Source organism: Mesocricetus auratus, unplaced genomic scaffold (genome assembly GCF_017639785.1).
Source record: "Mesocricetus auratus isolate SY011 unplaced genomic scaffold, BCM_Maur_2.0 Super-Scaffold_100009, whole genome shotgun sequence".
Taxonomy (NCBI): Eukaryota; Metazoa; Chordata; class Mammalia; order Rodentia; family Cricetidae; genus Mesocricetus; species Mesocricetus auratus.
In genome coordinates this window covers 69,048,014-69,061,174 of record NW_024429193.1, presented here as the reverse complement: position 1 = coordinate 69,061,174, position 13,161 = coordinate 69,048,014, and the positions used below count along the sequence as shown (strand labels likewise).

The window sequence follows — 13,161 nt, the reverse complement described above, 5'->3', positions numbered from 1 at the left end:
ATTGTCAAAATGACAGAATTTATTTCATTTTAATGGCCAAATAGTGTTTCATCTATTATATGTATCATCTATCACTTCTAGAGCATATGATTTTTTTAAAAATAATATCTCTACTCTTTTACAGACCTTTGACAAATGCTTCCTGGGCTCATCAGAAACAGCAGATGCAAACCGGGTGTTCTGTGGTCAGATGACTGCAGTTTACCTTTTCAGTGACGCTCTTAACGCAGCTCAGATTTTTGCTATTTATCAGTTGGGCCTGGGGTACAAGGTACTTAACTTACTGTTCATTGCTTAGTGGTTGAGTGTTCCTTGGGCTTGATTTGACAGTGGTTCTTACATGAGAAGTTGCACCTTGAGTAGTTATAGTATATACCAGGGGCACTGGGAGTATGGCAGAGAAATCACAGGGGTCAAAGTGCGTTTTACATTCTGAGAGAAATGCAGTGTATTTGACCTTCGTGAAGAACTGTGAGAAGCGCTAGCTTAAGTCTCCGTTTTGTTTCATGCTCTAATTCTTTTCATGAAGGCAAATCTGTTTTTAAGGCGACATAAAATTGTGTATATTCATGGGGTATCACATGGTATTAAAATATATACGTTGTTATATGCAAATTTGTCTTCTCAAACTTTTACTATTCTTTGTGATAAAATGCCCTGACCTTTCCTTTGCTTTTTCTAAATATATATTGTTCTTATTTATAGTTATTTTGTTGTACAGTCATGCACCACAACTTTCTTTTGTCTAAGTATAATTTAGTGACCATTGATCATTCTTTCTCCACCACCACTGGTAACTGTCATTCAGCTTTCAACTTGTTAGAGATTGTCATTCTTAGATTTCAAGTATGAGGGGGAACAGGGAGCATTTATCTGCCTGTGTCTTGGGTTATTTTACTTAATATATGTCCTCCAGTTCTATCTATATTGCCAAACTGACAGAATTTAATTCATTCTAATGGCCAAATAGTATTTCATTCTATATATGTATACTGTCTTTTTTTACCTACTTTTAAAAATCTAAATTTAAAACAAACTTATTTTTGCAGTCCAGATTTGGAAAGGAGGGCCTGGGCCTGCCCCCAAATAATGTGATGGACTTTGATAATCCCCTGTGGAGGGTCTCACTATCCCTGGGGAGTTGGTGGTGGGTGGGTTGGGGTTGGTGGGAAGCATGGGATGATGGGAGGGCGAGGGAATGGGAGAGATGGATATGTAAATAAGAGTGTTTCTAAAAATAAAAAGTCTTATTTTACATACCAATCCCATTTCCCTCTCCCTCTGGTGCACCCACTCTTCCCACCCTCTTCCCATCTCCCCCCTCCCATCCACTCCTCAGAGAGAGTGAGGCCTCCCATGGGGAATCACCAAACTTTGTCACATTATTTGGTACAAAACTGAGCTGGGGATCGGTGGGAGGGGGGGTGGGAGGTGGGTATGTAGGCTGAGGAAGGTATCCCTTCATAGGGAATGGGTTCCAAAAAGCCAGTTCATGCACTAGAAATAAATACTGGTTCCACTGCCAGTGGCCCCATAGACTGCTCAAACCCCCTCAACTGACACACATGTTCAGGGGGCCTATTTCAGTCTTACACAGGTTCCCCAGCTCCCACTTGCTCAGGTCAACTGTTTCTGTTAGTTTCCCCAACAAGGTCTTGACCCCTTTGCTCATCACTCCTCTCTCTCTATAACTGGACTCCAGGAGCTTGGCTCAGTGCTTAGCTGTGAATCTCTGCTTATGCTTCATCAGCTACTGGGTGAAGGTTCTATGATGGCATTTAAGGTAGTCATCATTCTCATTATAGGGGAAGGGTATTAAAGGTAGCCTCTCCACTATTGCTTAGATTCTTAGTTGGAGTAGTCCTTGTGGATTCCTGGGTATTTCCCTAGTACCAGGTTTCTTGCTAACCCTATAGTGTCTCCCTCTATCATGTTATCCCTTTCTTTACTCTCCTTCTCTGTCCTTTCTCCAACTTGACCTTCCTGATCCCTCATGTTCTCCTCCCCTTCTACTTTCCTCTCTCTCCTCTCTCCCTCCCCCTCCCCCTGTGCTCCCAATTTACTCAGGAGATCTTGTCCCTTTCCCCTTTTCAGAGGGTCCTGTGTATGTCTCTTAAGAGTTCTCCTTGTTTTCTAGCTTCTCTGGGGTTGTGGATTGTAGGCTGGTTATCCTTTGTTCTCTGTCTAATATCCACTTATGAGAGAGTATATACCATGTTTTTCTCTCTATGTCTGGGTTACCTCAGGATGGTTTCTTCTAGTTCTATCCACTTGCCTGTGAATTTAAAGATGTCATTGTTTTTTAACCACTGAGTAGTACTCCATTTTGTATGTGTACCACATTTTCTTTATCCATTCTTTGGTTGAGGGGCATCTAAGTTGCTTCTATGTTCTGGCTATTACAAATAATGCTGCTATGAACATATTTGAACAGATGCCCTTGTGGTATGAATGTGCTTCCTTTGGGTATATACCTAAGAGTGGAATTGCTGGATCTTGAGGTAGACTGATTCCCAATTTTTCTGAGAAACTGCCATACTGATTCCCAAAGTGGATGTATAAGTTTGCCTTCCTACCAGCAGTGGAGGAGCGTTCCTCTTTCTCTACATCCCCACCAGAATAAACTATCATTGGTGTTTTTGATTTTAGCCATTCTGACAGGAGTGAGATGGTATCTCAGAGTTGTTTTGATTTGCATTTCCCTGATGGCAGTATTTTTTTTTTTTTTTTTTTTTTTTGGTTTTACCAGACAGGGTTTCTCTGTATTGTTTTGGAGGCTGTTGGTCCAGCCCGGCCTCGAACTCACAGAGATCCGCCTGCCTCTGCCTCCTGAGTGCTGGGATTAAAGGCGTGCGCCACCAATGCCCGGCTGATGGCAGTATTTTTGCATCAATGTTCATGAGGGAGGTTGGTCTGTAGTTCTCTTTTTTTGTGTGGTTTGCGTATAAGAGTTACTGTACCCTCATAAAAGGAGTTTGTCAGTGTTCTTTCTGTTCTATTGTGTGGAACAATTTGAGGAATATTGGTATTAGCTGTTCTTTGAATTTCTGGTAAAATTCTGCACTGAAACCATCTGGATCTAGTTCTTTTTTAGTTGGGAGACTTTCTTCATCCCTTTTGATTAATCTTAGTTTGAATTTGTTAGATAGTAGGATAGCTTCCCCAGTTTGTTTCTTAGGTCCATTTGATTGGAAAATCTTTTCCCAACCTTTTACTCCGAGGTAATGTCTGTCTTTGAAGTTGAGGTGTGTTTTTTTGTGTGCAGCAGAAGGATGGATTCTGTCTTCATATCTATTCTGTTTTGCTGTGTCTTTTTGTAGGCAAATTGAGATAATTGATATTAAGAGGTATCAATGACCATTGATTGTTGATTCTTGTTATTTTTGACATTTTTGTTGTTGGTATTGTGTGTATTTTTCCCATATTTTGGGTGTTGGGATTATCTATTGTCTATGTTTCTGTGGGTGTAGCTTGCTTCCTAGGTAGGAGTTTTCCTTCCATTACTTTCTGTAGGGCTGTATTAGTGGATATGTATTGTTTAAATCTTGTTTTGTTGTGGAATATCTTGCTTTCCCCATCTATAGTGATTGAAAGCTTTGCTGGTTATAGTAGTCTGGGCTGGCACCCTTGGTCTCTTAGTGTCTGTAGAACATCTATCCAGAATCTTTGGCTTTCAGAGTTTCCATTTGAAGTCAGGTGTAATTCTGACAGGCCTATATTTATATGCTAACTTGGCTTTTTTCCTTTGCAGCTCTAAATATTCTTTGTTTTTTCTGTATGTTTGGTGTTTTGATTATTATGTAACAAGGGAACTTTGTTTAGTCTATTTGGTATTCTGTAAAATTCTTGTACTTTATAGGCATTTCCTTCTTTAGGTTGGAAAAGTTTTCTTCTATGATTTGGTGAATATCTTTTCTGCGCCTTTGAACTGGGCTTCTATCCTTAGGTTTGGTCTTTTCATGGTGTCCCAGATTTCCTAGATATTTTGTGTTAAGAATTTGTTGTATTTAACATTTTCTTTGGTCAATGAATCTATTTCCTCTAGTGTATCTTCAACACCTGATATTTTCTCTTCAGTCTCTTGTATTCTGTTGGTTATGCATACATCTGTAGATCCTGTTCATTTACCCAGATTTTCCATTTCTAGCATTCTCTCAGTTTGTGTTTCCTTTATTGCCTCTATTTCAGTTTCAGGTCTTAAACTGTTTGGATTGTTTCCTTCACCTGCTTGATTTTTATCTCTTGGCTTTCCTTGCTTTCTTTAAGGGATTTGTTGGTTTCTTGTAATTTTTTTCCTTTTCTTCATTTCTTTAAGGGAGTTTCTCATTTCCTCTTTAAGGGCATCTATCATCTTCATAAAGTTATTTTTAAGGTCATTTTCTGTTGCTTCATCTGTGTTAGATGTTCAGGTCTTGCTGGTATAGAACCACTAGTTTTGCCTACATGTATGTCTGTGTGGTGGTGTTGGATCTCTTAGAACTGGAAGTTACATATAGTTATGAGCTGCTGTGTAGGTGCTGGGTACTGAACCTGAGGTCTTTGGAAGAGCAGTCAATGCTTTCAATTACTGAGCCATCTCTTCAACCCTGTATACACAGTCTTTCACTGATCAAAACATTGTTATTTGTTATAGGACTGTATAAAATAATGTTTGACACCATTGAAAGAACATGCAGATGGCATTGTAGGTAGAGCAAACAAAATTGAGATCTACAAGGAAAGAGGATGTGGGCAAGTACATAGACCAAGTGAACTTCACAGACAGAACACGCTATGGGCACCACTATAATACATAGACTTCTTGAGGGTGCATGGATAGTTAGATTTAATGTGATTCATCAAAAGTGTCATTAAGAGGATAAATCATGGATGTAATGACTCACTTTATGTGGATAGGGTCAGTCATTTTATCTAGTATTATTAGATTTTATATTTGGTTATTTGTATTTAGAGTTTCTTATATGGTGTGTATATTACCTTACCTGCTTGTTTGCTTTTATAATTAACAGGGTACATTTAAATTTAAAGCAGAAAGTGACCTTTTCCTTGCTGAGCATCATAAACTTTTATTGTATGATGGCAAACTCTCCAGTGCCATTGCCTTCACATACAATCCACGGGCCACAGATGCCCAGCTGTGTCTCGAGTCATCTCCTAAGGACAATCCTTCGATTTTTGTTCATTCACCCCATGCACTCATGCTCCAGGTACTGTTTCAGATGTTTTAATAATGTATCAAGTGGAAATATCAATGAATTATTGAGGTGTGTTCGTTAGTTTTCCACATTTAGTGTACTTGCATTTCCTGTTGTATTTTACTTTTTAATTGCTTTAGAAAAGAAATCACTGAAACCTTTACTGTGTTTTCTCTTTTCCAAGGATGTAAAGGCAGTTGTAACACATTCCATCCAAAGTGCCATGCATTCAATTGGAGGAGTACAAGTTTTGTTTCCACTTTTTGCACAGCTGGATTATAGGCAACATTTATCTGATGAGGTTGATTTGACCATCTGGTGAGTGGTTTTTTTTGATTGTTACTTTTGAGAGAGGGTTTTACTATGTAGCCCCAACCCCAGTGGCCTACAATTCACTATATAGCCCGCCATGATCTCAAGCCTGCCATCTTTCTGCCCTAGTTCTCTGAGAGCCAGAATTATGGTGAGCATTACGTACCTGGTGACCCTTTCTTTAATTTTATGTGAAATACATTTTTCATGATTATTGAACCGAATAGTATTTTTTGCCATTCATTTTGTTGTATAATAACAATATTTTAGAGAAATTTATGTATAAGCAATATATAAATCTCTACTAATTTTATTATTATTAATGTAATTCTGGTTTTTTAATAGAAAAATTTGAAAACCCTAAATTCATAGTAAGTGTTATAGAATAAAGTTAACATGGTAATAGTGGATTTATTCATAATGTTTATATCTTGGCTGGACATTGTGATAAAGCCTCTAATGCCAGCCCTTGGGAGGCAGAGGCAAGGAAAATTGCTGTTTTAGGTCAGCCTGTTGTACAGGGTAAGTTCTGGGACAGCAAGGGCTGTGTGGAAAGACCCTGTCGCAAAAAAAAAAAAAAAAAAAAACAAGACAAACAAAACCAAAATACACACAAACACCCCATTATATATGATATTATATATAAAATACTATACATCTATATATATAATTTGTCTAATCTAATTTTAAAACTTGAAAGCTTTTATTTTGCAGGGATTTTTTTTTTTTTTTGATTTTTACGAGACAGGGTTTCTCTGTATTGTTTTGGAGGCTGTCGGTCCAGCCCGGCCTCGAACTCACAGAGATCCGCCTGCCTCTGCCTCCCGAGTGCTGGGATTAAAGGCGTGCGCTACCACCGCCCGGCGCTGGGGTTTATTATGGGAATAAATGTTTTAATATTTTAGTTTGTTAATTATTCATTCAATTGAAAAATGAGAATCTTAATGGGATTAAAGGGATTTGTTTTTTTTTAAAGATTAGGTTGTATACTGGCATATTTTATATCCTGTGCTATAGAATTGTGTCTTAACAAATGCAGAGACATTTGGATTTTATGATAAGTTATTAAACATGAGAACTGTCTGAATGAATGAATTTCTTGTGGCTGCATATTCCAGTGAAATTATGTATAGTACAATGATTATATTTCATTTATTGAGAAATTTAAATGAGCTTTCCATTCTTTTCTGAAATCCTCCTGTATGTGACTTGGCATCTGTGACCCAGGCTTCTAATTGTGATGATGAGATAATTTTATCCAGATTATTTTTAGGCAACAAAAGTATTTTTAATTTTTTTCTAAATAGGAATGGGATCTAGCATTTGCTAACGCCATTAAGTGAAATTATTTATTTTTGTGATGGGCTTGCTATGTTACCCAGGCTGGCTTCAACCTTAAGAATCTCCTGCCTTTCATTGTTAAGTAGTTGGGATTACAGGTGCTCCATTGCACCTGGTTTGTTGACTGTACTTTAAAATATTTAATTACTCTTGGCATAACAATAAGCATAAAGCTTGATAAAGTTTTGTGGCTTTCTTTGACAGGAATTAGTTTTTTCTTTCTTTCCTTCCCCCGTCTTTTTAGCATCCTCACTAGTGTTGTAGCCACAGCTCTGTTGTAGAGGATGAGGGTCTTCTGTGGTCTCCCCGAGGAGCCATTGGAAGAGTGGTGACAGCTGATCCTATGTTTTTCTTTCCCTTTGGGGCGTCTCTACATATTGTGGGTGGTGGAGAATGCTGTATCTCCTTTATTCTTTCCTTTGGTTTTAGAGATAAGGTCTCACTCTGTAGATCAGGCTGGCCTTCAGCTCCCAGAAATTCTCCTGTCTTTGGCTCCCAAGTGCTGGGATTAAAAGTATGCACCACCATGCCTGACTAGGAACAACTTCTTAGTCCAGTATATAGTCCTGCTTGTTTTGATAGTTTAAGCCATAGTCTATTTGCTCTGCTTTATTCCTTCTGTTTGGTCTCTAACTCCTAAAAATTGAATATGCTCAATTATCTTTTTACATACATTCTTTCTTTCTGTTTAAATAATGCTTTTATTTATTGTTGGAATTTTTCACACATTATACAGTGTATCTTTTTTTGGATTTCAGAATAATGATATTTATTATTTTCTTTTTATTTAAAATTTTTAATAGAATGTATTTTGATTATATTCTTTCTCCATCCCAATTCTTCTCAGTTCCTCTCCACCTTCTTACCCACCCAACTTCATGATTTTTCTCTCTCCCCACCTCTTAAAAAAAACCCCACCAAAGACAGAAAAAAGGACAATGAAAACAAATAAACCCTCAGTAAGATTAAACAACAACAACAACAACAAAAAACCAAAAATCTGGGCTGGAGAGATGACTCAGAGGTGAAGAGCACTGGCTGTTCTTCCAGAGGTCCTGAGTTCAATTCCCAGCAACCACATGGTGGCTCACAACCATCTGTAATGAGATCTGGTGCCCTTTTCTGGCTTACAGATATACATAGAGGCTGAATGCTGCACACACAATAAGTAAATAAGCAAGTAAGTAAGTAAATAAATAAATAAATAACTAAATCTATGAAAAAAAACCAAACTAAAACAAAAGTCTCTCTCTCTCTCTCTCTCTCTCTCTCTCTCTCTCTCTCTCTCTCTCTCTCTCTCTCTCTCTCTCTCTCTCTCTCTCTCTCTGTCTCTCACACACACACACACACACAAATGGAATCTCTTTGTGTTGGCCAACATACTTGGCATGGGGCCTGCTCTGTCTTGTGGTTGACATGCTCAGTGACACACCATTAGAGAAACTTATTTTTTCCTGTCCCAGCAGCTATCAGTTGCAAGTAGCTTCTTGATTAAGGGTGAGACTTTGTGTCCACTTCCCTTTCTCCACACTGGGATTTTTTTCTTGTTTGAATTTGTGCAGATCTTGTGCATGCTGTCATAGCCTCTGTGAGTTTGTAACTTTATCATCCCTGTTGTGTCTGGAAGACCCTGTTTCCTTGGAGTCATCTACCACCTTTGGCTCTTACAGTCTTTTTGCCTCCTCTTTATGTAGGTCCCTGAGCCTTGAGGGGATGATAAAGACATTCCATTTAGAGCTGAGTCTCCAAAGTCTGTCAGTCTCTGAACAATGTCCAGTTGTGGGTGTTAGAGACTTCTCTGGTGAATGCTGAGTGATGTACTGATCTCTGAGCATAACAATATGTAATTAATAGTTCTATTATTATGTTCTTATAGCAAAATACTATTAGGTATCCCCCTAGACACAAGACCTATCTAGTTTCAGGTTCTTTGCCATTTTAGCAGTGTCAGGTATGTGTTCCATCTTCCATCTCACGGAGTAAGCCTTAAATCTAATTTGAAAAGTAGTTGATTACTTTTATAGTATGTGTCACTATTTGCCAGCGTGTCTTATAGGCAGAGTGCTGTTGTAGGCTGAAGGGTTTGTAACTGGGTGATACTGATGATGACTATTCTTTTCTCGAAGTGTGCAAAGTACCTGCCAGCATTATGAGTGCTAGTAGTAGTGGAGCTTTTATTTGAACTCCAGCTTTATTTATCCATGCTTAGTGATGTAAGTAAATGGAGTCATAAGAAATAGGGTATTACTCTCAGGTTGTGGAAGGCAACCAGTAATCTTGGCAGGACCCCTTTGGCCATTGACTCAATAAGATATAACCCATTCCTGGCACTGGACGTTTTATTGATATCATAGGATACCCATTATATGATGACTCTATTTAAATTCCTTTCCTATATGTATACATTTTAGGAAGCTTTGACAGTAGTAGATTTCTATTTGGCTTTTCAAATGGCCTTTAGTGTTAGTTGTCCCTCTTTACCTTGCACCTCTGTTCCCTTCCCATTTCATCCTTGTATTCCTGTTTCCCTTTTATCTCTTTATAAGACCATTTGTTAAGCTCTTAATGCTTTACACATGTCTATTACTTGTTTTCAAATGTTCGTTTTTTTTCTAAGAAATGCATGCTTGTCATATTGTTTCAAAACTACTGTTTTTATAAAAATACATGAAATATTAAGTGAGTTTTAATTCTACAATGAGTATTTTGTTCTGAAATAATCTTGAAGATGGTTTTAGTAGAACTTGCCTTTGTGTGTTTAAGGTGAACCCAGAATCACACACATGCCAAGTAAGCACTCTTCTATTGAGCTACATTCTTGCCCTGAAACAGAAAATTTGATTAAGATAAATAAAAGGCTCTATATGTTGAATTTAATATTTTCTTGTGGAATATTTTTTCTCAGACCATTGTCTTTTGTCTTGTTCTAGTACAACCTTGCTGGCTTTTATCATGGAGTTGTTGAAGAACTCAATCGCTATGCAGGAGCAGATGCTTGCTTGTAAGGGCTTTTTGGTAATAGGTTATAGCCTTGAAAAGGTAAAGTACAAAGTATTTTGTTATTTTTATTATTATTTTGCAAACCATGTACTTGTTTTTCTACGTGGTTAAGAAATTCTGTCTGCAAGAGTATTTCCTTGCCTATAGAAAATTACCTAAGCTAAACTGTAGATTTTGTTTTACCTTGCTTCCTGTCCTCATGCCATCTTTAACTTTGAACATAGATTGTGGACAACTTCTTTTTTGGTGTTGACAGCTTGTAATTTACTTACCTTCCTTTGAATTAGTAGTAGCATTTAAACTGCTTTTCTCCTTCCACCCCCACAGTCTTCCAAATCCCACGTCAGCAGAGCAGTACTTGAACTTTGCCTTGCGTTTTCAAAGTATTTGAGCAATCTGCAGAATGGGATGCCCCTACTGAAACAATTGTGTGATCACATTCTTCTTAACCCTGCCATATGGATTCACACTCCAGCCAAGGTGATGTATATTAATGTTTATTTGTTTCATCTTTCGTGTTTGAGAAAAGTGACAGTTGTGAGAATTTTCTATTTTCCTTTTACATAGACATATTCATAAGTAAGTTTTTGGTAGATAACCATTTTTGACCAAGCATACTTTTTTGCTTTTCAGGAAAATTTACCAGTCCATATATATATTTTTGTTTTGTAATAGAAATATGAGCTATGACTTTATTTTTCTACTAAGGTTTTGCAAAGTATAAATCAGGTCAGTTCCAGTCTGTCTTTCCTAGAATCTATAGCTCTGCTCTGTTTACAACACACACACACACACACACACACATGCACGCACGCACGCACGCAGGCACGCACACACACACACACACACACACACACACACGTACACGTACACATTCTCCTATCTCTTCCCTCCCTCTTCACCTCTCCCCATTTCCTTACATCTTACCCTCTTCCTGTTTTCTGCTTCTTTTCTGCATTCTTCAGCCACTGTGTTTAACTCTTGAGTTTCATTTTACTACCACAGCTGAAATGCCTCCTTTTCTTGAAGGCTAATATAATGGTCTCATTTTATGTTAATTTTAATATTAAATTACAGAAAATTCTAATGTGTTTGTCAAATAATTTTGTAGTTCTTTGACAACAAACTGGTTACTCTTATGTGAACAAATGACTTTGTTATCACAAAGTTTGTGAACAAAATCCTTACAAACCCTGAACTGTTAGTTATCCTAAAAAGTTAGTAATGCTAATATTAAGTATAACTTGAAATAAAGAAACTTTACCAACTTGTATAACTATATTCATCTTTTTTACAATTTTTGTTAGAAATGGTGTTATTTTAACCCCATGTTCCTATCCCTCCTCCCCCACTGCCCACTTGCTGTGTCTATCATAGCACATACTTTAATTGTCAGGAAAAAAATGTCTGCAGACTTTCTTTCTAGGGTCACAATATCTTATTTTTAGCTGGTCTTTTCAGTGGTGAAGAGAAACACAGCTGCCGATTCTGATTGCCATTTGGAAATAATCAGAGGAGGCAGCTGGAGGTTGTAGCTTTTTATCTCCAGGTTAAAGTTGACCTTTTTCTCTTTCATGACCCTTAGTCTTATTTCTTTTCAAAGATTGTTTCAAGTTATGTTAAAAATCTTTTACTAGACTCTTTTTTTTGTTCTTAGTAGCCAGCATATTTGTAAGGCTTTGTGTCTCTTTTGAAGTTGTCAGAAAGTATCTTATGACATACCTAGCTGCTTTAACTTAATCAAATGACTTCTTCATGTTCCTAAGATTATCACATTTTTTTCTTTCTTTATACTTTTTAATAAATTTCCTTAATTACTGTCTAGAATTTACAATTGACTTGATATCAAGTTAACATTTTCTGTTGGCTGTCTGCTTGGTATAATCATAAGGAATTTTATTTGCTCTTAGTTTACCATAAGCACAATTATAGCAAAGGAAAGATCCAGATAGTTTGACTGGCAGGTCATGTAGCTTGCAGGGTGAGAGAATGCTTTTTTAAAGAGCACAATGTAGTGAATGTGAAACTAGGCTTATAGGGAGCATGTGAGCTTCATTAGAGTCATAGTAAATTCTCCTTTGGTTCCTGAAGTCGGAGTTGTAGATGTATGGTTAACCTTTGCTTTTGGACCAGGAGTCCTTTATAGTTTCATTTACCTTAGTGCTGCTCAGAGGTGATCTTAAAATGACCTTGAAGAAACTACCAATTTTCTTGTTGCAGTGGTCTTTTGTTTGCTAAAAAAGTATTTGTGGAATGATGACTTCATTCTGTGCAGTATGGGAAGAGTGGTGAACAAGACAGGCCTGATTCTTGTACTCATAGATTTTAGACAGTGAGAAGCAGTTGCTGCTTTATGATTTATGATTTATGATGAGTGGATGAGGGAAGGAAGGTTTGTTCCTAATTAGCATAGGGGTCTTTACTTTCATTTATATCTGTATATTGATATGAAATCTTACATATTTTTCTTGCCATGATATCATTCTTTATTTTGGTGGTGGTGGGGGAGTGGGTAAAGAGGGCGTTTTGAGACAGGGTTTCTCTGTGTAGCTCTGGCTGTCCTGGAGTTTGTTTGGTAGACCAGATTGACTTCAAACTCAGAGAGATCCACCTGCCTCTGCCTCCCAAGTGCTGGAATTAAAGGCATGTGCCACCACACCCGGCTGATACCATTCTTAATATTATTTGATTTCATAAACTTTTTTTTTTGGTTTTACGAGACAGGGTTTCTCTGTATTGTTTTGGAGGCTGTCGGTCCAGCCCGGCCTCGAACTCACAGAGATCCGCCTGCCTCTGCCTACCGAGTGCTGGGACTAAAGGTGTGCGCCACCACCGCCTGCCTTCATAAACTTTTTTGTTTATCTAATTTGTTATTTTACTTATTTGCTGTTGGTTTTGAGACAAAGTCTAGCTCTGTATGTCCTGGCTGGCCTGGGACTTAGCTCTTGATCCTCTTGCTCTTGTCTCCCAAGTTCTGGGGTTATGGGTGTGCATCACAGCAGGCTTCCTTTATGTTTCTAGCATGCCATCTTATCAGATCCTTTTAATCTTTCAGACTTTAGTTTTCCATTATTTTCAAAGTGAAGTAATCTTATAGTTTGCTTTAAGACTTCCTGCCAACTCTAGATTTTGTAATTCATAAATTTGGATGTCCTCAGTAGATCAGCAGGTACCATAAGGATTCACTAGAGCGGTGGTTACCAGTAGCTGCTGGCAGAAATCCGTTGAGGAAAGATTTAAAAACAAAAATGTAAAGCAGAGTCCTACTCCATTCACTGCAGATTTTGATTTCATTAATATGAGTTATTACTAA

At 37.6% G+C, this 13,161-nt stretch overlaps 1 protein-coding gene across 4 annotated transcripts in view; it reads left to right on the top strand.

The window, feature by feature from the left end:
- Lrba (LPS responsive beige-like anchor protein) overlaps window positions 1-13,161 on the top strand; it is a 539,975-nt gene that overhangs the window by 66,248 nt on the left and 460,566 nt on the right. For all 4 annotated transcript variants that reach the window (XM_040752567.1, XM_040752566.1, XM_040752565.1 and 1 more), the window contains exons 9-13: window positions 125-271; window positions 5,010-5,207; window positions 5,380-5,513; window positions 9,779-9,887; window positions 10,176-10,328. In XM_040752567.1, the coding sequence (XP_040608501.1) occupies window positions 125-271; window positions 5,010-5,207; window positions 5,380-5,513; window positions 9,779-9,887; window positions 10,176-10,328 (741 nt within the window). The remainder of the gene's footprint in view (window positions 1-124; window positions 272-5,009; window positions 5,208-5,379; window positions 5,514-9,778; window positions 9,888-10,175; window positions 10,329-13,161) is intronic.